We start from the raw sequence: 23,365 nt of genomic DNA, 5'->3' as shown, positions 1-23,365 counted from the left end.
TCCTTCTCTTGTGTCTTACCCTGTTCCTACTTTCTCCCAATTGCCTGAGCCCAAGGGAGTCCCTGAGGATGAAGTAAGCTCTCCTCTCCTCTGTAGCAAGATCCCTCCTTTGGAAAGGGAGATGAGTGTGATTTTCCAGCCTCTCCTGTCCCCAACTCCTATCTTCCCCCCTTTTCTAAACTTCCTGGTTTTTCTTCTCTCCCTGAGGATTATGCTCTAGCCACTTGTCCCCACTTTTCATCACTACTCGGATCAGGCTTTGGCCCTGAACGTGGTGATCCCCTTCCCAACATGGGATGCTCTGAGAAGCAGGGAACTCCAGGCCCCCTCCCCTACTTCTGGTGAGAGTGGCCCCCTTCTCTCCCCACATTAATTCTCACTTCCCTCTGACCAGAGACCCGAGCCTCTGTGATGCTAGAAACCAAGGTGGCTAGGGTCCACCGCAGGGGAGGTGAAGAAGGGGGGGGGCAAAGGCTGGGGAGAACCACGTTACTGTGGCTGCTGCTTTGGTGTGCCCTCCACCCCACCCCGGTTCAACTCATTCCCATCCCTCTCAGACCCCGGGGAAGAGTTTTCTGCTGACACACCTGGATGCCTGGGGCTGAGAAAGTATCAGAGCCAAAAGTCAGGTGGGCGAGAGTGTCTGGGGCTCCAAAAAGCCACAAAGAGAAGGCAGCCACCCGAAATCCCCTCTCTGCACCCCCGCCACCCCCGCAGTCTGAGACAGGAGAAAGGAGGGGAAACAAAAAAGCCAAGCTGAAAACAACTACCCTGTGAGGGCCCTGTAGTTTGGGGGGATGGGGTGGGGAAGGTGAATCACAGGGAACAGGGAAGTCTGGGAGTCCAGAGCTCTGTGGCTGGATTCAACTCCATCCCCACGATTTAGCCTATTAGACCAAAATATAGGTCCAACTTATTGGACCAAACTCCCATCCCTTTCAGGAGATGCCAGAAGCCACTCCATAGAGCGATTAGCTCCACGAAAGCCCCTCAGGGGCCAGGAACAGAGGACAGTTGACTGAGTCCCTGGACCTCATGCCCTGGGCTCCCATCTCTCTCTTCCCTCCCTCTCTACCTCTTTCTCTCCCTCCCCGCTCCATCTCTCCCTCCACCTCTCCCTCCTTGTCTCTTTTGGGTTTTCTGGAAACATAATAATAGGTCGCATTTCCCCTTTACTTCCTACTGGTCCAGGACCTGTTATCTCAGGTCCTTCCAAATCATACAGTTCTCCATCTTTCTTGAAGACAAAAGACTGCAGCAGCATGAGGAGTGGAGGGTAGATCACTAGAAATGCCACCCAATCATTCAGGGTTGTAGTGAGGATTGCCATATCTCCCTTCTTTGGGGCACTATCAAGTCTGGAGTTTTCCTATTTGTTTGGGCCAGAAAGAATATGGGAGGTAGGTGGTGCGAGCTTTGGAAACTTTAGGTAGGGGTCCACACTAATTCTGTGTCTTCACTCATGTTGTCTCCTATTCTTTCATTTTTCTTCCCTCCCCTTCATTTGTTGAATTCCTACTTACTATCCTTTAAAGCCAAACCTCCCTGACTCATTGAGCGACCTTTCCCCCTCAGACCTCACATGGTACTGAGTTATGTAATACAGTGAACTGGAGCAATATATGTTTGTGTCTCATCCCTGGGCCAAATGATTAGCTCCATGAAAGCAGGGACCCTAAGCTTTGCATCTCCCCCAGAGCCTGGCCCAGTGCGCCGTACTTAATAAACATTTATGGGATTGGACATCAAAATAAGTCCTTTTGTTATGCTGGGACAGGATGGGACCCTTCAGCAGCTAAATGCTTTGGGTTGTTGGTATTGGAGGGATTAAATACAAATGGAAAAAGGGGAAGGTATGGAGTTCAAGGCAGGACCTTGCAAAGCCTAAAGCACATTGGGGAGCTTCTAGGTGATTGGACCCCAATTCAAGAGGCCTGGGATTCTACTTCCTCATTTGCTGTCCCTGTGGAGAAGAAGAATCTTTCACTGCATTAGCCATAACCAGGCCAGGCTGGCACAGGGGACACAGTAAGATATGAGTGGTCATAGCTCTGAGTAGGCTGGGCTGACGGAGGTCAGAGGGATCCTTGGACAGAGAGACCCACACAAAGAGGCTTCCACACACTTTCAGGGTGTGTCCCTCTTTGGCTTTCAACTCCTTTTAGCTTAGAAGGGATGATATATTATAGTTATGAACCAGTTCATGGTATTGGGTCCTTGCCTGGGGTGTGGTCTCCTATTGACGAAAGTTTGAGCTATGCCTCTGACTCAGAACTGCCCTGGAGTCAGCGTCTATACAACGCATCCTTATTCCCAGAGGATACTCATCCACCAAGCAGGCGGGAGGCATCATGGCAGAGAGCTACCATGATGAGTCTGGAGACGTGAGTTTGAATATAGCCTCAGCCACTTACAAACAGGACCTTGAACAAGTAACTTATCCTTTCAGCTCTCTTCATTTCCAAGATGGGGCCTGGGATGATAATACTTGTACTACTTCCTTCATAGGGTTGCTGTGAGGAAAGTGATTTGCAAATCTCAAATTGTCAACTACATGAGTTAGGATTAGATGTTAGATATACATATAGACAGTTTATCTACTATTGACCACATTGGACAGCAAATTAATAGTACCTCAAAGATCCAGACTCCCAGAATCCCTTCAGGAAGAAATTCTAAAACCAATCCACCCTTCCTTCCCTACTGCCTAGGTCTTAGCTCTGATTCTAGCTGTGTGACCTCTCTATGCTTCTGTGTCCTCATTTGTAAAACAGCACCTACTTCCTAGGGCTATGTAAGAATCAAAATGAGATTATATATATATATATAAAGCATGTAGGCAAACTTTAAAATACTATATAAATGCTAGCTATTATCATTATCTATAAAATGAAAGAATTGGCCTAGATGTACTCACATCCCTTTCAGCTACAGATCTATATCCACAAATAAATAACTGTTAGGTACTGTGCAGAGGGAGAAGGCATTAACAACAGGAGGAAAGGCTTCATTGAGGAGGTAGCCCTTGAGAGTAGCTTTGAAGGAAGATGAGGATTCTGAGAAGCAGGGATGAAAAGTAAGTGATTCCAGGCATGGGGGATTCTCTATGCAAATACATAGATAGTTAGGCCGAGTTCAGGAACCATTAGGTGTTTAACTTGGTTGGAGCATAGAGTACATGGAAGGAAATAATGTGAATTGACTGGGAAGGTAGAGTCAGACTATGGAGTGTCTTTAAGGTTAGTGTGAGGGGCCCTTTTAAATTTTTTTTTAAATGACAGTTGGTGAGTTGAGGAGTAAAATGGTTAGACCTGCATCTTTGGAAGGTTGTTTGATAGTTATATGGAGGGGAGAGACTGAGGGCTGGGAGACTGGTTAGGTTAATAAGAGTCCTGGTAAGAGGCAATGAGGGTCTGAGCCTGGGTGATTACTGTGTGATTACTGTGTGATTAGAGAGAAGGAGATGGAGGACAGATGTTACAGAGGATGAAGCAACAAGATTTGGCAGCTGATTGGATATGGAGAGGTGAGGGGGGACAGAAATGTTGCAGATATCTTCAAGGTTAGAAACGGGGGTGATTGATTAAGAGGTTGGCAGTGGCCTTGATAGTCTGGGGGAAGTTTGGAGGAGGGACAGGTCTAAAGGAGAGATAATGAGCTCTGTGCAGCCGCGAGCTATCGTCGTCATCATCACATCATCTTATTCTTTAATTCTTTTCTTCTTCTCTAACCCTATTTTTTCTTATTTTCTGCTTTTATCTTGACGTACTTCTCTTGCTCTCCCTGCCTCTTGGTTTTTGTTTCTATCCCTCTACGCAAGGCTATACAGCACAGTGGATAGAGATCTGGCCTCAGAGCCAGCTTGGGGTCAAGTTCCTTTTCTGATACCTACTAGCTGTGTGACTCTGGGTGAGTCACTCTCTAAGCCTGGAATGCTCTCCCTCTTCTACTGGATCTACTGACCTCCTTGGCTTCCTTGAAGACCCAACTAAAATTCTACATTATACAGGAAGCCTTCTCTAACTTCTCTAAATTCTAGTTAAGAGAAGTCTTCTCTGTTTTAATTATCTCCTATTTATTCTGTATATATCTTGCTTTGTTATATTTGTTTGCATGTTGTCTCTCCCACTAGATCGTGCTTAATAAATGATTAGTGATTGATTGATAAGCTACTGAGGAACGACCAGTGTTGGCAGAGGGAATATCTTTCCTCTACTCAAGAAATCATAGATGCTTGCTCACTCTCTCTCTCTGTTCCAGGACTCCAAGTCTCTATGTTGCCTGACTCAATCAATCAAGCAATAAACATTTATTAAGCATCTACTGTGTACCAGGACTACCTCTCCTTTACTTTGGGGTCTTCTTTGATCAGAACAATTGGAAACAACCAACAGCTGTTGGCTACCTCCACCAGGGATTCTTAGGGCCTTGATAGCACTTGAGAGACTCAGGTCAGTGGTGTCCAATCCCAGATTGCTGGAGATTCCTTTACTTATCTGTAGAAGAGCTGGGGGATGGGGTGGTTCATATCCACCCTCCACTACCCTAACTCCCTCTACAATCATGGCTGGGGAGCTGTCATTTGATTCATCCCCAAGCTATCTGTCAATAATCTTTATGTTCCCCATTCCCCTTGGGATACCTAGCTTGTTGGGACATCCAGTTCCAATCTTCCTCAATAAAAAATCCTTTTCCTTCCATCTAAGATTTCCCACAGTTATGCAGATTCATAGGAGGTTAGCTTGCTGGGACCTGAGAGGTCTTTGTCAACCGTCTGATTTTATAGAGGAGGAAACTGAGGTCTAAACTCTCTTAGTTCATGGTAACTGATGAACCCCAGAGACAGCAAGAGAACTTAGGGGTCTTGAATCTCTGCTCAAGGTCCTTTCTTCTGTGGCTTTTAGGGAAACCCTTGGGCTGTGGCACCTCTCAGGTCTCCTGATCCTCTTCACAATTCCCCTGAACCCAGTGATTTTTCCATTCTCCTCATAGACACCAAGGATCCCAGACTGGGCCCAGGCTCTCTCTATGGAAAATGACAGTTAGGCGCTTGCCTGGCTCCAGCCCACAGGGGATGGGAGAATGTGCGGCATGGGACCTTCCTTTTCCCGTGCACTCACTCTTCCAAACTGGTGCTATGAGGTATTCTATAGCTTCCATTTATGAACCCAGAGGGAGCTTTCTTTCTGTCCTGGCCCAGCTCAGTCCCCTCCCTAATACACCCTTTATCTATTGGTCCTTTCACATGGGTGCTCATCAGGGACATGAGCCCTACTCTGAGAAGATGGTAAAGATCATTTGGTTGCTCTTAATTCCCACACTTCATCTTGGCTACATCCAGAAATGCACACTTGCAGAAACACGGAAGTACACCCACCTGAATATGCACTGCTCTGGCTGGTTCATGGTCAATCTCACATCCCTGTGATATGGAGGACATGTTGGCCTGAGTTCCTATTCTCCCTCTCACTTGACTTTGTCTCAGTTTACTTTGTTGTAAAATGGATATTTTTTTCTTCCTTCTAAGACCTGGATACTACAATTCCCTATTCCCTTTTCTCCTTAACCCTCATTTTTCAGCACCTGGAGCCACCCTCAGCTGCTTTCTCCATTGCTCTGCAACTCAGCTATACTCAGCAATGAGCTATGCCAACAGCTACATCAGTAGAGATCTACCTAGTAATACACATGTGAGTTTCCCCATTACCTCCACCTGCACAGTGCTCCAGAAGGAACAGAGTTTCTCACAAACTATTCTCCCAGGACATCTTCCCATTCTTCTCTAGGGGCTGGGTTGGGCTAAGCAAATATCTCTACCCTTGCCCCAGTTCACTTACTTCTCATGGCTGAGCCACCTGGTTGGCAGGTCACCTGTGGGTCTTGGGGGAGGCTGAAGGGCACCTTGGCACTGGTAGTGCTGGGGGGGGGCAGCAGGAGACAAAGTCTGTCAGCAGCACTAGCAGCCCACGACATCCACAGCTCTCCTCACCTCACTTTGCCCAGGCAGCAATGGGGAGGGGGGGTTTAAACTAAACAGTGCACAGGTGGTTTTGGGACGCCCCCCCAGGGGTGGGGAAGGGGTGATGGGCGTTCCTTGTGGCCAATCTGGGCCCGGGCAGTGGAAGGGGTGTGTGTAGGGGGGGAGGGTGTTGGGTAAGGCAGCCAATCACAGCAGGCGTTGGAAAATTCCAAAACCACATGTGAACAGCCACAGGCAGCAAAAAGCTGTTTCCATCTGATGGTTGGTTCAGGGGCCTGGGGGAGAAGGAGCCAGACTTACATACCCCTGGGCTTGGCCCCTCCTTGCCTTACCCCCTAATCCCTAGCTTCTTGTCTTCAGAATACCTACATTGCCCTTCTTTGCCAGATACCGTCCTAGGAATGAGGGCCCAGGGCCTGGGTTAGCATCACCACAGTCATCCAGGCCACCCGAGTGGGACCCTTCCAGGGGTAAATGGAGTATCTTCCTAGGGGTCCCTGAGTTGAGGAAACAACTTAGACCCTTGGACCCTGGACAGTGGTCCAAGTGCCATCCCTGAGACTTGCCTAGCATGGTCTGGGGAGCTTCTATCACCTTGAATGGCCAATACTTCCTCTCTTGCCTTTCATTTCCTGACAAGAAACTTCTGTGTCTGGGGCTAGGAAAAGGGAGAAGTAAGGTTAATGCTTTCTTCGAGCTTTGTCTCAGCCTGAAGGATCTGACCTTCAACTATCCTTTTCCATCTCAAGTCTGGTCCTGTTGGAAGGGTTCAATGACTTTCTGATCCTTAGGTCTATATTAGGTTGCCAGATAGCTGGATTCTCTGGGACTAGAAAGACCTTCAGAGGAGATTCAGTAGAGAGGTCTGCTTGGAACGTGCTGCCCTTCAACGGCCAGGGAAAGTGGGTGCTGACGGCCAATGGGCCTGGGATGGAGAAGGGCAGAGTGGATGCCTAAGGAGGGTCCTGGCCAGAATTGATGTGTGAGGGTGAGGGAGCAAAAGGAAGGAAGGACTTTTGATCTCTCTCCATTCCAAGTCTTCCAAAAATCCCCTACTTCCCCCCACCCACGTACTGCCGGCCCTTGTCTTTGCCCCCTCCTCCCCTCAACACGATTCACTCACGTCACTCCCTGACCCGTTTTCCTCCTGTGCGGGTGGGTCGTGCTCAGCATTTCCGTGAGGCCTTGTGGCTAGGGGAGGGTGAGGCCTTAAGAATTCTGCTGAGCCGAGCAAACCCCCCACCCAAGAGGATGAGACATCCCTAGCCCCTGGCTTCTCTGTAACCCTTCCCCCCATCTCCTCAGCCCTAGGGTAATTGAGGAAAGTAGAAGTGTCCTCTAGGGCACTTCTGGCCCCAAGGCAAAGCTTCCCAACAATTCTTCCAGCAGGTGGGATGGAAATGAGATATCTGGAAGGTCGGGGTAGAAGACCCAGGGACAGAACATTAAGGAAAGCTCACCCATCCCAGGATTATTTGATTCTTATCCAGATATGAGCTCAGATACTCCTTGGAGCTTTTAGGGGAGGATACCCAGGGGTGGAGGTGAAACTGAAAGACTTTTAGTGGGAACCAGCATCCTTGGGGTTGGGATAGAGGCAGGGCAGTGCCTAAGAGGAAATTCAGTAACTATCAAAAAAAGAGGGAGGAATTGTACCTTTTCTCCAGGTGTCCCAGTTCCACAAAAGAAGGTGTGTGTGTGTGTGTGTGTGTGTGTGTGTGTGTGTGTGTATGTGCATGTGCATAGGTGTATGTGTGTTTGTGTGTGTGTAAATAGGTGAGGGGGCAGTGTAGGAGGAGGGTGTGAATCTTGCCCTGAGCAGAGAGATTCACCAGGAAGATGAAGTCCCTTCCTTGTCTTTAGCGTGTCCCATCAGTAGCCATGAGGAAGTCCTTCCTGAGGTCTAACCTCCTTACCTACGACTGATACCAGGTGCCTCGACAACTTTGGTCATTGAAACACTTTGTGTCCCGTGGCAGGTGGGGGGATGAGCTCCTGCTTCTTCCTCTTCCCCTCCCCTCCAGCCCCCTCTCCCTGCCAGGCTTCTTTCTCCTCATTCACACCTCAGGATGTGTTAACCACAGAGATGAACACCAAACCCCAGGCTGGCCGCAGAGCCCTTCTAGATCCCCTTGCCAGCCTCCCTTACCAGGTTCCAGGCTGAGCCTCCATCCCTGTCTACCCTCAGATTTCCTATATCCTCCCTATCTGCCATTGCTCATGTCTTCCTGTCCTTCTCGGTCTATTTCCCCATCATCTACTTTCTCCTTTTTCCTCTCTTCTCATCCTTCCTTTCCCCACATTTTCCTTTCTCCATCTTTCCATTTTCCCAGTATCAACAAATGCTTCTCTTCATTCTCTCTTTCCCTACATTGTCCCTTCTTCCTTGCTCTCCTGGTCATTTTTATCTCCTCCAGCCTTTCTCCTATCTTTTACCATCTTTGCCTTCCCCCTACCTCAATTGTTCAAAGCTGTCCATTTCTCCAGAATTCTAAGTCCAGGAACCCTTACCCCCCAGCAGACCCTGTCTCAATCCCCATCTCCCAGCTCCCCCCCACCCCCAACATACACATGTACACTCACAGGTATGGGTCTTCTTGGCAGCTTCAGGCCCTGTAAGAAAAGGAGAATTATGAGGACTCTGGGCCCATTGAAGGTAGGTAGGGCCAAGAGATGAGAGTCCTATTCCCCTGACTGGTCACAAATGTACTCCACCTCCCAATACATTAGCCCCCCCTCCCCCATCACCTCAACCAAACCTGTTGCTGAATCTCGTTGGACTCAGTAAACCCACAATACCACACTGAGAAGGACTAATTTTGGTTTGGGGTCCAAAGTAGAATAGAATGCATAATGGGGAAAGGGGTAGGCTAAGGAGCCTTACTCACCTCTGGATCTGGGAGACAGGTTAAGAAGTAAGAGTTACTGAGCAATTCATCTTAGAGCCCCCCCAGGCCTACCGAGACTTGAGGAGCCACTCTTGGCTTCCTACTCATTCCAGCCACACAGATCTTATTTCCTCTGTCCTTCCAGCTCCACCAGGTTGGAGGAGACTGGCTGCTTGGCTCTAAGTTGACCGCATACCTCCCTCTTCCTCTCCCTGTACCCCAGCCAGGTAAACCTTCAGATTGTTGGTGGGAGAGACAACTTCTGGAGGAGAGAAGGGAGGAAGGAGCAAGAGAGTACTTCCTACCTCCTTGTACCTAACCTGCATTAGCCCCAGCCTTAGCATTTTCTTGCTTCTTCCTTGGTGTGGTACACTCAGTATTCTTGGGGTTCAGGCTTTTGTACATATCCCGGATGCCCTGGGGGCTAGTGATAGAAAAAGACATCCTTCCCTCTTTCCATCCCCAGCATAGGGAAAGGTTTCCCTCCTGCCCAACCTCCACCACACACACACACACACACATACACACACACACACACACACACATACACACACTTACAAGTGGCTCGGCCACTCTGCCATCTGTGCTAGCCTGACTACCAAGGGCCCTGGGAGGGTCTGATTCTAGGTAAGGCTCACCAGAGAGGAAACAGAGAGAGCAGCAGGGACCAGAAGTCATAGGTTCACAGATTTAAGGCTAGAAGTGATTTTAAGAATCATCCAGTCCGTAGCATAGGGCAAGACACAAAGAAACCACTTGATAAATAATGCTTGTGGAGTTGAACTAAAGAGTCCAATGCTCTCATTTTTGCCTCATAATCTTAATGATAGCAGCATTTATATAGCGTTTTAAGGTTTGCAAAGTGCTTTGCAAATATTAACTCATTTTATGCTCATGACAATCTCCTATTATTATCCCCAATTTGACAGATGAGTAAACTCAGGCAGAGAGAGGTTAAATGATTTGCCCAGAGTCACACAGCTAATAAGTGGCAGACCCTAGATTTGAACTCAGGTCTCAGCACTCTTGTCTACTTCACCACCAAGAAGAAACTGAGGCCCAGGAGCTTTTTCCTTGGCCCAAAACCAAACAGCTAGTAACTAACTACAGTGGGTCTTTTAACTCCAAGACCAGTGCTGCATCTGAGGTATTAGATTTAGGAGTTTTTAACTTGGGATATTCATGAATTTGTTTTTAGAATGGGTTTCCTTCACAGTCTTATATATTTTATTTTATGCATTTAAAAACCTAAATTCTGACTTCACTAGATTGCCAAAAGTGTCCATCATACACAAAGATGTCAAAAATCTCAGGGTTAGACCTGTGTACCTGCTTGTGCCCTGGTGCCTCTATCCTCAGAAAATTGCCTCTCAATTGTCTCATGGTCAATACAATCCCCTACTCCCTTAGAATTAAAAATCTACATGGTTGGTACTCACACTGACATCAAAAAGTGAGCTTACTCAAGGATAGGGAGCGGGGCATGCCCTTCCCAATACCCCCCCACACACTATCCTCTACAACCAGGACCAAGCTCTCTCAGCTTGGGCACTGCCATGTGGGAAACACCAGGAAAACTGGGAGATGCCAAGGGAGACTCAGACCCAGGGATGTGGAGCCCAGGTGTGGATAGTACCCTAGTAATTATGTGTGTGTAGAAACACACATCGAGGGACCCACAACAAACTAGCTGACCATTAGCTCCAAGATTCCCACCCCCTGCACTGTTTCTTTCTCTCTCCTCACTGTGCCCTTCTCCTGTCTCTCTTCCTCCTTTCCTCTTCTTCCCTTTTTGTCTCTCCTTATCTTTCCCAGTCCCCTGTCCCTTCCTTTTCTGTCTCTTTCTCCTGTCTTCCCCCCTTTTCTGGTGGTCTCCTCTTGTCTTCTTTATTTCTTCCTGCCTCATCATTCCTCTTTTTCCCATCTCTCTCCTAGCTCACTATTTCCTGTCCTCTCCTCTTGTGTTTTTCTCTTTCTTCTCCTTTCTAGTTTTTCTCATTACCTTTCCTCTTCTCTTGTCTCTCCCTTTATGTCTCTCTCCTATCTCTAATCTCTCCTTGTCCCCTATCACTTCTGTTTTTCCTTTCTCTCTCTCTCTCTCTCTCTCTCTCTCTCTCTCTCTCTCTCTCTCTCTCTCTCTCTCTCCCCTTCCTCCTGTTTCTTCCTGTTCTTTCTCTTCTCCTCATTGCTTCTCCTCTTTCCCTGTCTCTCCCCCTTTCCCCTTTCTCCTCTCTTTCCACCTCCTGTCTCTCTTCTCTCTACCTGTCCTCCTATTTCTTTCCCTTCTTCTCTCCTGTGCCTTTTCCGCCTTCCCTGTCTTACCCCTTGTGGCTTTGTGGTGACTCGGTGGGGCCCTGTCCATGGGGCAGCTCACTTGTTGGAAGTCCTTGGTCCCGGGTGGGGATCAGGGCCCAGGGGAGAAAGAGAGGGAGGGAAGGAGGGAGGGAGCACCTGGCTAGGCAGTAGGCAGGGGAGAGGAGTGGCTGGCAGAGCACCCTGGCACTACTGGCAAGCGGGGGGAAGGGGGGAGGACAGAGACTAGAGAAATGGAAAGACAGAGAGGATGCATGTCAGAGGGAAGGACAATAGAGAGGACAGATGAGAAAAGATAAGGGGGATATAGAGATACAGGGGATCTAGCAGGGCAGCTCAGGCCTGTCCTCCAACCCCCTACCTACCTCAGTTCCTCCAAGTCCTCTCCCTATATTGCCCAGACCCTCCAGGCTGCCCCTTCAACACCCAGACCAGGCGTGGTCTCCCATGCCTTGAAGGCCTACTAGATACAGAGTGTACATAGCACAGTTACTGTGTAATTAACACAGGTAGTCCTGAGCTCTGCAAATGATCTGGAGAAAGCTGAGAGAGGTAGCTTGGAGAAATATGGGGCTGGGGGTGTTGGGTGGGGCAGGAAAGAAGTGGGGCCCACACAGCAGATCCCAGGACTTAGAGAGACCCTCTCTATCCAACCCCCCCACCCCTTCCCCTCTCCCCCTTCTCAGGCCTGAGAGACAGGAACAAATACCTGCCCTGGTGGCCTCCTGTCCCAGTCCCAGTCCCAGGGTTTGATTAGCTGGGCCTGGCTCCCGATGTTACCCAACAGGCTGGGGCTGGCAGGGAGCCAGACAGGAGGGGGCAGGGCTCCTGGGCACCCCTCCTCCCTCCCCAGCTGGTAAACAGCAGCTGAAGACCTGGCCACGCTAGGGCCTCGTGACTCTGGCCTCCCCCCCAACACTTCCACCCCAATACCCCCCCTTCCCTACCACGTGGAGGCCTGCATGGAGGAAGTAGGCAGCAGCTGTCCTTTGGTTCTCTAGCCACCTGGCCCTGTTCCTCCCTTCCATGGAGACCTGCTCCCATTTCCCTGCCAAGATTTCTGCTTCTGGCACCAAAGAGAAGTGAAGTTTAGCCATGAAGACAAACTTCCCAGTGGGGAATCGGGTGGAAGAGAATTAATTTTGTCCTGAGCGCCTTTTTTTTTTTTTATCAGAACTGTCTGTGTATTTACGACTCTTTAATAGTTGATATTAATATAGTCTTTTAAGGTTTACTTTGCATTTATATTATCTTAATTGTTCCTTCCTCTTCAACCTGGTGGGTCCAGTAACTTCTGAGGCAACACAGGAAGTATAAGAGAGAGAATTGGAACCCAAATATCTCCTGATTTCAAGTCCAGTGTTCTTTTTAATACTTGTCTTTAAGGATTCAATTTAATTCAACAAGTGTTCATGAAGTGCCCATGGTGAGCATCGAACAGAAGGTACGACGTTTAGATGACATATTAATTGGCCTTATCCTCTGAGAATTTAGAAGGGGAATTCTAGAAGGGGAATCTGGCATATCTGAAAATCCAAGTAAATGCCAAAGCCTGGGAAAGACCTCCTATAGAAGCTAGGCTTTGAGCTGAGACTTGAATGAAGTTGAGGAAACCAAAAGGCAGAGGTGGGGGAGGGGCAGAGCATTCCAAGCACGGGGAAATAGTGCTCAGATGGGAGGTGAAAGATGGAGTGTCCTGTAAGTAGAACAATGTAGCTAGTTCATGGAAACATGAAACAATGATTTTACTCTCCTATGTCATAGAATATAGAACATTAAACATAAGAGGAGGAGAGTAACTTGATCCCAAACTGTTTCTATATGAATCCCATCAAAGGAGGTGGGAAGAATGGAGATAATAATAGTAATAATAACACTGTGGCTGGAATGGGGATTGAGAGGTAATGTGTCACTGGGGATAGAGGGCTGGCCTTGGAGTCAGGAAGACCTGGGTTCAAGCTCTGCTTCTGACTCTTATAACCAAGGTGGTCATGAGCAGGGAGGGTATTCTACCTCTCAGCACCCTAGGCAACTCTGCAAGACTATACATTAGGATTGAGTCGCTGATCTCCATTTGTTGTTAGAGCCAGCTTGGCATAATGGATAGAGCCTGGCCTGGGACTCAGAAAACATCTGAGTTCAAAACCTGCCTCAGGTACTTGATAGCTGTGTGACCCTGGGCAGGTCACTTAACCTCTGTGTGCCTCAGTTTCCTCACCTAGAAAATGGGGATCAATAATGTCAACTGCCTTATATGTGAGATTATGTAATAGAAAGTGTTTTGTAAATCTTAAAATTCTATATAAATATTAGCTATTATTGGCCACTGGAGGGAATTTCCATACTAGGCTTTCCCCCACATTGATGAAATCGAAAGGTCTTGACCAAAATATAATTCAAAGTTGTGTAATAACTTGGCGTTACCTTTTTCATAACAACCTCTGAAGTGGGTAAGTAGTATAGGTAATAGCGCCCCCATTTTAATGAATGACTGGCCCAAGGTCACACAACTTGTAAATGCCAGAGCTAGAATTTGAATCCAGACCTGTTTCTGCTACACACTGCTTTAAAATATGAGTAAGAATTCAGTGCTCACAATGACCCAGGTTCACTCTCAGTTTTTATCTTTGTGAATTATGATGACTTTCTGCTAGGGATAGTCAGGGTGTGCATCTGTTACAAACCAACAGGTTTGACATAGAAGGGGAGGGGCCTTGGGGTTGATTCGTCCAACCCTGATTGACTCTTCTCCTTAGGGGCAAATGGGCAGGCTACGCAGGATGGAGAGGGGTGGGGCACAGCTCATGATTGGGAGGGCACGCTTCTCTGGCGCCTTGCCTTTTATGTAACTTGGCGAGTCAGGCTGGGCAGAAGACCAGTAACCAGAAGGCCTGACTCTGCCGGGTCTTGCAGATTGTGAAAGGGAAGGTCCTGACCTCCCGCCTAAAGGAACTCACCCGCCCACCACCAGGCACTCAACTTTGCCTCTTCCCCATCTGCTTCTCTGAATCTGTCTCCTTTTCTCTCCTTTGTCCAGTTCCCCTCCCCAAGTCAACAAGGGAGCAAAAAAAGGTTGGGGGAGGTGACGGTGACAGTAGTCTAGAGAATGAAGAATGGCTGATTCTTAAAATGCAGGCTTTGGGAAAAATTAACCAACGGGAGCAGGCAGATGAGGCACAGTATACACGCCAAGACAATTGATGGCCTTATTCTATTTTTTTTCAATTAACAAGCATTTATCCTTTGTCCTTTACACTGATTTAAAAAAACAGAAGAAAAGAAAGACCTTTGTAACATGCAAAGTCAACTAAAATGGGTAATATGCATGGTCAAGTAGAACAAATGACCATGTCCAGAAATGCAGGTCTGATTCTGCATCTTGAGTCCATCACCTTTCTTTGAGGAGGTAGAGAGCATGATGAGGTCTTATTCTGGAGATCAAGGCCTGGGCCCTGTGGTGCCTCACACTAACAACTCTACTTCTCATTGGCAAAGCTGTCTCTCCCTCTCCTCCCACTGGCTGGTATGGTAGGGACAGTCTGGGGAGTAGAAGGGAGGCCAGTTTATTCTGGCAGAGTGGGTATGCCCATTCTGCCTCGCTTATGCTCAGTATGCAGGTAGAGGAAGAAAGGGAGGAACAGGGCCCAGAGGACAGGGTGAGTTAGGTGTTTTCTCCTTCTCCCTGGCCTATCTCTTTCCTACCAAGCTTGGGCCTGGCATGCTGGAGTTCCCCTTCACGGTGAAAGAGATCCCCTAGCCTTCCCAGCCACTAGTACTCCAGGCACTCATCCCTTCCCTCCAGCTGCAATCTCAGTCTGTTTTCCAGGAGAATCGATCCCTCCAGAGCTGGGCAGTGGTTTTTACCACCCCCACGAACTCTTATGCAAGGAGGCAGATAGATATCAGCCAGTCATTTCGATCCCCCACGTGCAGAGCCCCTTATCAGGCAGGGGGATCTCAGCCTTGGGGGCAGGCAAGCCGGTGTAGGTGGGGTGGGGAGGGAAGAATAGCTGGGGATCAGTATCAACTTCTCCTTCCCCTCCCTCCCTCTGGCCCCAACCACAGAAACCACTTAAAACCCAGCCTGGTTGCCTTCTCAGGAAGGTGCTTGAGGTAGTGAGGGCCAGGGGGTGAGCTTACCGTGGGGACGGCAGAGGTCTAATCACTCCTGCCATTAGATCATCTCCCGATGGGTTGCATCCCCACCCCTTAATCAGCCTCATTCTTAGCTCAAGTCCATTGTGTCTGACTGCTATAACCCCCAGTAATGTCTCCTTTCTCTGAACGCCAGTAAGAGAACCTTTGGGAATCTGTGCTTTGGGGAAATCCTAGAACTGTTATAGAGAAGGCTGGAGCAGCATAGTGACCTCTAGCTTGGGTGGGGGAAAAAAAAATCAGAAGCCTGAATATTCAATTAGCACCAATTCAATTCAATAAGCCTTTATTAAGTCTCTTGGGCACACATACACACAAATTTCTATCACCAGGTAACTTTCTGGAGATGAACTTCTCCAAACCTAGCTAGACTAGTCTTCCCACAATCAATATGTGTCGCCAGGGCTGTGGTGGAGTCTTTTCCAGCTTGGGAGGCCCTGGATTTGCCAAACTTAGTTCTGCCAGTGTAGGAGAACCCAGGGTTGCCTGGACAAAAGCATTAGAGCAGAACCAGTGGAAGTAGATTGCCAAGAAGGGCCTAGGTGCCAGTGGTCGCCCATTCCTGGAGGTCTTATGATTCCACCTCCTAGAGGCCATCTTTTCCTTGAAGACTCAGCTCAGGTCCTGCCTTGTAGGTGAAGCCTTTCTAGACCTCTGTCCAACTTTTAGTGCTCCCCCTTCCTCTCTAACTACCCTGTATTTAACTGCTTGTATGTATGTGGATTTACTAACTCCATATTTATGGCTTCCTTCACATCTCAACTAAAGTTCTATCTTCTCCTAGAAGCCTTTGCCAGTCCTTCCTCATCTTCATGCCTTCCCTCTGAGATCAGCTCTGATTTAGCTTGATTACATCTTGTTTGTACACAGTTGTTGGTATGTCGTGTGCCCCTTTACTCTGTGAGCATCTCAGGATCTATGATCATTCCCCACTTGTTTTTTTGAAATTTATTTTATTTTTAGTTTATGAAACAAAACAAGCATTTCTATAACATAGGAGAATTTAAAAAAAGATGATTGTAGCTCCAGTGCTTTGCATGGTGCCTGGCACACAGTAAGTACTTAATAAATGCTTGCTGACTTGACCAGATATTTTTATATGTACTTGACTCCTCAACTGGGATGTAAGCTCCTTATACGTAGACATTTTTTTCCCATGTTTTTGTACTTATATCCCCAGTGCCTGGCACATGATGGATGCTTAATAAATACTCATTGTTTGATTGATCTCAGCTTTGATAGATCTGGCCCCAGTCTCAGCTTTCACTATTGCTCATGAGTGAGCTTAGAGAGGTAGGCAGACCCAACAATTTATTATGAAACTCGCTTTGGTCTTCTCCACCCTGGCCCAGGACTCAGATGGGATAGCTGGATGATGAGAGGACCCACCATTGGGGTGGGGGCCTTCCTATTATTCCCCCAGCCCCCAGGACACTCAGAACCCATGTGAGCTCGTCGACTTTTCAGCCCTCAGAAGAGATGGGAATCACCAAACTCTTTCCTGCTGTCGAGACATAGTCCTGCCAGGCTTTGACATTTGCCCTGCCATGGCCTCTTCAGGACCTCTGGTCCTTACCATTGACTCTGTCTCTGTGCCTTGCCAATGCACAGCAATGCCATCTGACCGCCTGATGTAAGCTAAGGTTATCCAAATCATACCATCTTCCCCTCTGCAATGCCCTTGGGGCTTCTGGGTCTTTCTCTGCAGCTGAGACTTTTTGTATGATGTCTCTCAATTAGAGTGTAAGCTTCTTGAGAGCAAGGACTATCCTCATTTTTTTTTTCTATTAGTATCCTCAGTGCTTAGCACAGTGCTTGGCACATAGTAAGCACTTTATAAAGGGGTAGCTAGGCGGCACAGTGGATAGCACCTTAAATTTCTATATAAATATTAGTTATTATTATGATGATGTCTGAGGACATATTTGACCTCATCCAGGCCCAGCACTCTATCCAGTGTACCACCTGGTTGCCCCTATATAAAATCTAATAACATCATCATCATAATAACTAGCATTTATATAGCACTTTAAGATTTGCAAAGTGCTTTATACATTATCTTATTCAATCTTCATATAACCTTTGCAGGTAGATCCCATTATTATCCCCATTTTTATAGTGGAGTAAACTGAGGCAGAGGGAAATGACTTTCCTAGGGTCGCACAGCTAATATGTGTCTGAGGCAGGCTTTGACCACAAGTCTTCATGACTCAGATTTCAACACTATCTCATCACTGCCCAGAGTCAGTGACCTCAGTGTAAGTTTTCCCATTATTAGCTATTTCTTTTTTAACAACTGTCATTCACTCTACCACTTAGCACATAATTAACATCGGCAGTTCTCAATTAACAGGCCATGTCTTTAATCACTAGGGATTGTAGGTTATTCTTCCTTAGAGGATTACCGAACTCAAAACATGTTTAGGAAGAAGCCACTTCATCAAGATAATCCTTTGAAACAGGGCAACCCCTGAAGGTAATGAATTAATTCACTACTGATTTGCTGAATCCCAATACAGCTGCCCTATATACTAGGGTTACATTATAAACTGTTCCACTCTTTATTATTTTGTATCCCTATTCCCCACCCCTGGTTTGCCTGGGAATATAAACTGTCAATAAAACTTAAATTTGATCTTAAAATTGGTCTAACGGCCAAGGACCGACGGAAATCCTCTGTTGGGTTTTCTGAATGACAAGATTTTGAGCTAAGATTCCTTAGAAAACATATTTAAATACGATTAAAGTTATAATACTCAGCCCCATCTTCAGGCACTAATTGACTTTTCCCACATGGGCAAAGTCTTCACAAAGGCTTGGTTTACTCTGACCTTTGCCTTTCTAAAACGGCAAATATGAGATTAAGAAATGTAAATATTAGAATGTTAACATTTTGTTCTCATGAAAATTTAGAAGATTAAGCTTGGAGTTGGTTCATTTGGCTTTTTGTCTTCCTATCTCCTCTTGGTTCAAAATGCTTCTGATGCTTCTGATGCTTAATGTTCTGACCCTTCTTAGGCCTTGCCATTGGGCTCGACAAAAATCAAGGCTCGCTTGATCTCTGTGGTCTTGGCCTCTTTTTTTCCTGCCTCAGAAAACTGGCTTCATTTGACCACACTGCTTCTGGTCTTTGCCTTTTTTGAAAGTTTGTCATCTTATGAGGTTACTACTGGACGAATTTCTTGCCTTGACTTCTTCAGGTCTGGGAAACATAGACCAAATGAGCTGCAACTTGTCAGCAGGAAGAGTTCCTGACTTTTATTTTTGATTTCCGCAAACCTCCCCACCCCCCACCTCCCAGTTTCATTTCCATCTCTCCTTTTCAGCCCAGGTCAACTCAGCCCATTGTCCCCAACTAGTCTTCTTTCATTTGTTTGGAAAAGCAATTGGAAAAGAACAAGTAAGGATGAATGAAAGAAAAAGCATTTATAAAGTGCTTTGTTATTGTTGTTCAATTGTATACTACATGGCCTCATTTGGGTTTTCTTGGCAGAGATGCTAGAGTGGTTTGCCTTTTCCTTTTTCAACTCATTCGATAGAGGAGAAAACTGAGGCAAACAGGGTAAAGTGACTTGCCTAAGGTCACACAACTAGTAAGTATCTGGTGCCCACGATCACACAGATCCATATGTTGGAGGGGGAATTCCAGTTCAGGTCTTTCTGGTTCTAAGTCCAAAGTTCTATCTATTATGATACACTGCCTCCAAATGGGGTCACGAAGAGTTGGACTGAATGATTGAAAAATGACTGAAACGATAAATATCTTACATAGTTATTTACGTTGTCGTAACCCTACTGGGCTGTAAGCTTTATGAGGGTAAGATAATGTGTACCTTAAACTTTTTACTTCCTCAGTGTCTACCACTTTTCTCTTCACATAAAAGGTGCTTAATAAATGTTTCTGAGTCTTGCTAAAAAAATAATACAGGAGCATAGGGTCATAGGTTTCGAGCTGGAAGGAATCACTGAGGGCAGTCATTTAGCTCAATTCCTTATTTTACAGATGAAAAGTAAAGTGACTCTCAAGGTCACAGGAACTAAGTAGGAGAGCCAGGATTCAAGCCCATGTCTTTAAAAAGTTTGAAACAACGGATATATTTTGTTTTGACATCATCTAGCTCTCTCTCCCTCATCTTTCTTTTTCCACCTCCCAGATCATTATCCCATATAACAACAACAACTACAAAAAGATAAGAGGAAGAAAAAGGGGAAAAATGAGCAAAACTGGTCCATGCATTTAAAAAAAATCTGACAGTATATACAATATTCTACGCTGGTGGACCTAACCCTAACCCCCACCTCTGCAAAGAAATGTGGGGATACCTTATCGCATCTCCTCTTTGGGGTTGTGCTTGCACATTGTGATTTTACAATATTCGTCTCCACTTGTTTTGTGGTCATTCTTTCCATGTCCATTTCCATACTCACTGTGTATCTTTTTTCTTGGTTCTGCTTACTTACCTCTGAATCAGTTCCAGTAAGTCTTCCCCTGCTTCTCCGGATTTATAAGATTTGTCGTTTCCCGCAGCACAGTACTATTCACGAGCCACAAGTTGCTTAGTCGTTCTCTGATTGGTGGGCATCTTACTTAAATCCACATCTTCTGAATCTCCATCTTTCCATGGCCCCAAGCCCCATGAACTTGGGTTTGAGGAAGCTGGAGGAGTCTCCTTCCAACAGAGACCTCAACAAAGGGAAAGGAGAGATCCCTTCCCTTGCTTAAGTTGCACTGGAAGGTCTCTTATGTCCCTTCCAGCTCAGATTTTGGGATTGTTTAGAGACTTTGTATCTGTGTATAAATTTGAGGAGATAAGGGAAGGAAAAGAAAATATATATTGAAAGTACACGCAGGCATCCCTGATTCTTTGGCCAATGCTGCCCCCTGGTGCATATCTGGAGTACAACTGTAGTATTGGCAAGGATAGTGGTTTGCCATTTTCTTCTCCAGTGTGTCCCCATTTTACAGATGAGGAACTGAGGCAAATAGGAGTTAAGTGACTTGCCCAGGGTCACACAGCTAGTAAGTGGTCTGAGTCTGGATTTGAATTCAGATCTTCCTGACTCCTGGCCTGGTGCTTTATACACGGTACCACCTAGCTGTCCCACAACTAGGGTAGCCAAGCCAAAAGAGGTGTTTATTACTTCAGAGAATGGACGAGGAAAAGTGGGAGTGTAGGTAGGGATGGGGAGGGGGTGGGGAGGAAAGACTAGCAGGAGCCTGAGAGGAGCCAAGAGCAGAGGGAGGAAGAGGGAAGAACTCGGGCCCATATTGGCATTTATGTAGGTGTTGGCACAGTCTCCTCTTATCTCCTACCTTCCTCTTGGAAGACTGAGCCAAAAGGAACAGGTTCCCAGGAAAGTTTAAAGGAGTAAGAAGGTCAGAGCTGACGTCAAGAGATGATCCAGGTAGGATGTAAATACAGCCTGACCTACATTTTTTTTCTCTGTGCCTGCCCAAGCAAGACAGACCCTCAGTGCCTGGGGGCTTTCATCTCATTCACTTAGCATCCAAACACTTCCATTGTGGGCTAGGCCCAGCCTTTTGTACTCCTCTGCCTTTGTAACCCAAAGTTGATAGAGCAGTGAAACAGATCAGGAAGGGGTGGGGTAGGTATGGAAATGACTCTGTATTAGGATGATGGTTTTTGTTTAATTCAATTCAAACAAGCCTTAAGCCCCTACTGTGTACAAGACACTGTGCTAGGTTGGAGAAGAAGCTCATAACTACTGGGGATCATAGACTGAAAGGTGAAAGGGTTCTTAGAGGGCTCCATTCTACAGATGAAGATAATGAGGTCCAGGGAAGTGAAGTGATTCGCCCAGTGCCATTCAGAGAGTAAATGATAGAGCAGGGATTTGAACCCAGATCCTCTGACCCTAAATCCAATGGCAAACTCTCTCCCTGCCACCATTATGGAATAACTTTTCCTTCTTTGAGATTTATTCCTAGTAAGTTTCACCCTCTCTGGATCCTAGCAGCATGGTGGTGCAATGGATAGAGCACTGGACCTGGGGTCAGGAAGACTTCATCTTACTGAGTTCAAATCTGTCCTCAGTCATTTACTAGCTATGTGACCCTGTGCAAGTCACTTAGCCCTATTTGCTGCCTCAGTTTCCTCATCTGTCAAATGAGTTGGAGAAGCAAATGGAAACCACTCTATTGTCTTTGCCAGGAAAATCCCAAATGGGATCACAAAGGGTAGGACATAACTGAAAAATGATTGAACTGCAGTTCAGATCCTGGCCACAGTTTTTTCTCAAGTGTGGTACCTGGCTCGTAGCTTTCCTCTCCATCATAACTGCTGGGAAATCTGGGCCCTCTCCAGTTGTCCTGATCTTTCTCTGGCCAGTGGATCCAGATGGCTCTGGAGAAAACAGTGAGGCTGGTGACCTTGCACAGCCCTCCCTCACTCAAATCAAAGTCGATTGCAAGTTATGTCATCTCCCTGATGTCATGGTCCTCTTGAGAACGAAAGACAAACCACACACACAGCCCATGGAACATCAATGTCTATGCTGATGTCCTTTGAAACGTCCTGGCTGCCTAGTTCATCAGCCTTCCAAACTCCCATGATTCGAACCTTCATTCTGATTCAGCCACAGCCAGAGACTGACACATTCAACCGCAAGAGTTCTATCTTCCCATCCAGAACTCTCAAATTCCTCTCTCCAAGCGTGGTCTCTAATCATTCTACTTCTCCCTTTGTCTCACCTCTTCCCTTACTGAAACCTGCAGCAGATCCACCCTACCCAAAGCAGCCTTGCTCTGGCCTCATTTTTCTGCATTTGAAATCTGGACTATCTTAACTTGCTTAACTTTATTAGATCAGAGATTGAGACCTGGTTTATATTGTCTTCCACCCTGAATCTCCTGCCCTCTGGTCCTTTTCCAGCTCATTCCATTCCAAATCCTAACCACTCCAGCCCCCACCCTCTTACCTCACTTCCTATCACCTTTATTTCTGTTCCTACTCTTACGTCATTGAATGCACACAGCACAATCGTGCTGCCTGGAATCACGCCACATTGATGTTATGTCGTCTCAGTCAGGCCCTCACTGCTGCAAAAACTCCTCCCTGACTGACCCTCTGTCACATTCCTCACACAACCAGTTCCAAAACTCTTCTCTTCTTAAGCCACCTATACTTCCTCTTCCCTGTTCAGAAAGCCTTTTTATTTTCCTTTACCCAGAAAATTGATATCACCTCTCGTGAACTGCCTCTTCTCCCTAATTTGTGAATACCCTAAGCATCATCCTCCATTCTTTCTTCCTTTGTTGTCATCTTCGAGAGAGAGGTAGCCTGTCTTCTTGCCAAAGCCAGATCTTCTCTCCTTGATCCCATAATAAAAATGAAAATAGCCAGCGTTTATATAACACATCAAGGTTTGCGAAGCTCTTCACTCATTTTTTTTTTCCTTTTTGGTGAGGCAATTGGGGTTAAGTGACTTGCCCAGGGTCACACAGCTAGTAAGTGTGTCAAGTGTCTGAGGCCAGATTTGAATTCAAGTCCTCCTGACTCCAAGGCCAGAGCTCTATCCACTGAGCCACCTAGCTGCCCCTACCCATGTTTTCACATCTGATCCTCCCAACAAATCTGTGAGGTGGGTGCTATTATGATTACTATTTCACAGATGAGAAAACAGAGGTTGAGAGAGGTTAAGTGACTTGCTCAGGTTCACACAGCTAGTAAGTGTCTGAGGCAGGATTTGAACTCAGGAAGCTGAGTCTCCCTGACTTCAGGCTGGGTGATTTGTGCACTATGGCGCCACTGAGCTGTCAGATACAGCGAAAAGAGCCTGTCTAGTGGGAAGGGCACTGGACTTGAGTCAGAAATTCTTCGCTTTAGTCCTTCATTTGCTATTAGCTTGTGTGAACTTGGGCAAATCAGTGGTTGGAGTCTTGGACTTTGAGTTCAAGGAGATGGGTTGAAATCACAGCACCTGTGTGACCTTGGATAAGTCACTTCATCTCCCCAGGGCCCCAACTTCCTCTGTAAAAGGAGAAAATTGAATGAAACAGCCAAGCCCC

At 46.7% G+C, this 23,365-nt stretch overlaps 1 protein-coding gene across 4 annotated transcripts in view; it reads right to left on the bottom strand.

Annotated features, from left to right (window-relative positions):
• Positions 1-11,337, bottom strand: part of RORC (RAR related orphan receptor C) — a 33,201-nt gene extending 21,864 nt beyond the window's left edge. The window contains exons 1-3 of one of the 4 annotated variants that reach the window (XM_078154849.1): positions 11,191-11,337; positions 9,065-9,130; positions 8,564-8,593 (exon numbers count right to left, since the gene is read on the bottom strand). In XM_078154849.1, coding sequence (XP_078010975.1) covers positions 8,564-8,593; positions 9,065-9,130; positions 11,191-11,230 — 136 coding nt within the window. In that variant the 5' untranslated portion in view covers positions 11,231-11,337. Of the gene's footprint in view, positions 1-5,837; positions 6,010-8,563; positions 8,594-9,064; positions 9,131-11,190 lie in introns of those variants that run through there. The other 3 variants (XM_021005359.2, XM_078154847.1, XM_021005348.2) reach the window with 3 other exon arrangements.
• Positions 11,338-23,365: the final 12,028 nt, after the last annotated feature.

This window comes from Phascolarctos cinereus, unplaced genomic scaffold (assembly GCF_003287225.1).
Source record: "Phascolarctos cinereus isolate Bilbo 61053 unplaced genomic scaffold, phaCin_HiC Scaffold_5;HRSCAF=322, whole genome shotgun sequence".
NCBI lineage: Eukaryota > Metazoa > Chordata > Mammalia > Diprotodontia > Phascolarctidae > Phascolarctos > Phascolarctos cinereus.
The sequence above is the reverse complement of the archived record's forward strand: the minus strand, read 5'-3'. Positions and strand labels throughout refer to the sequence as shown.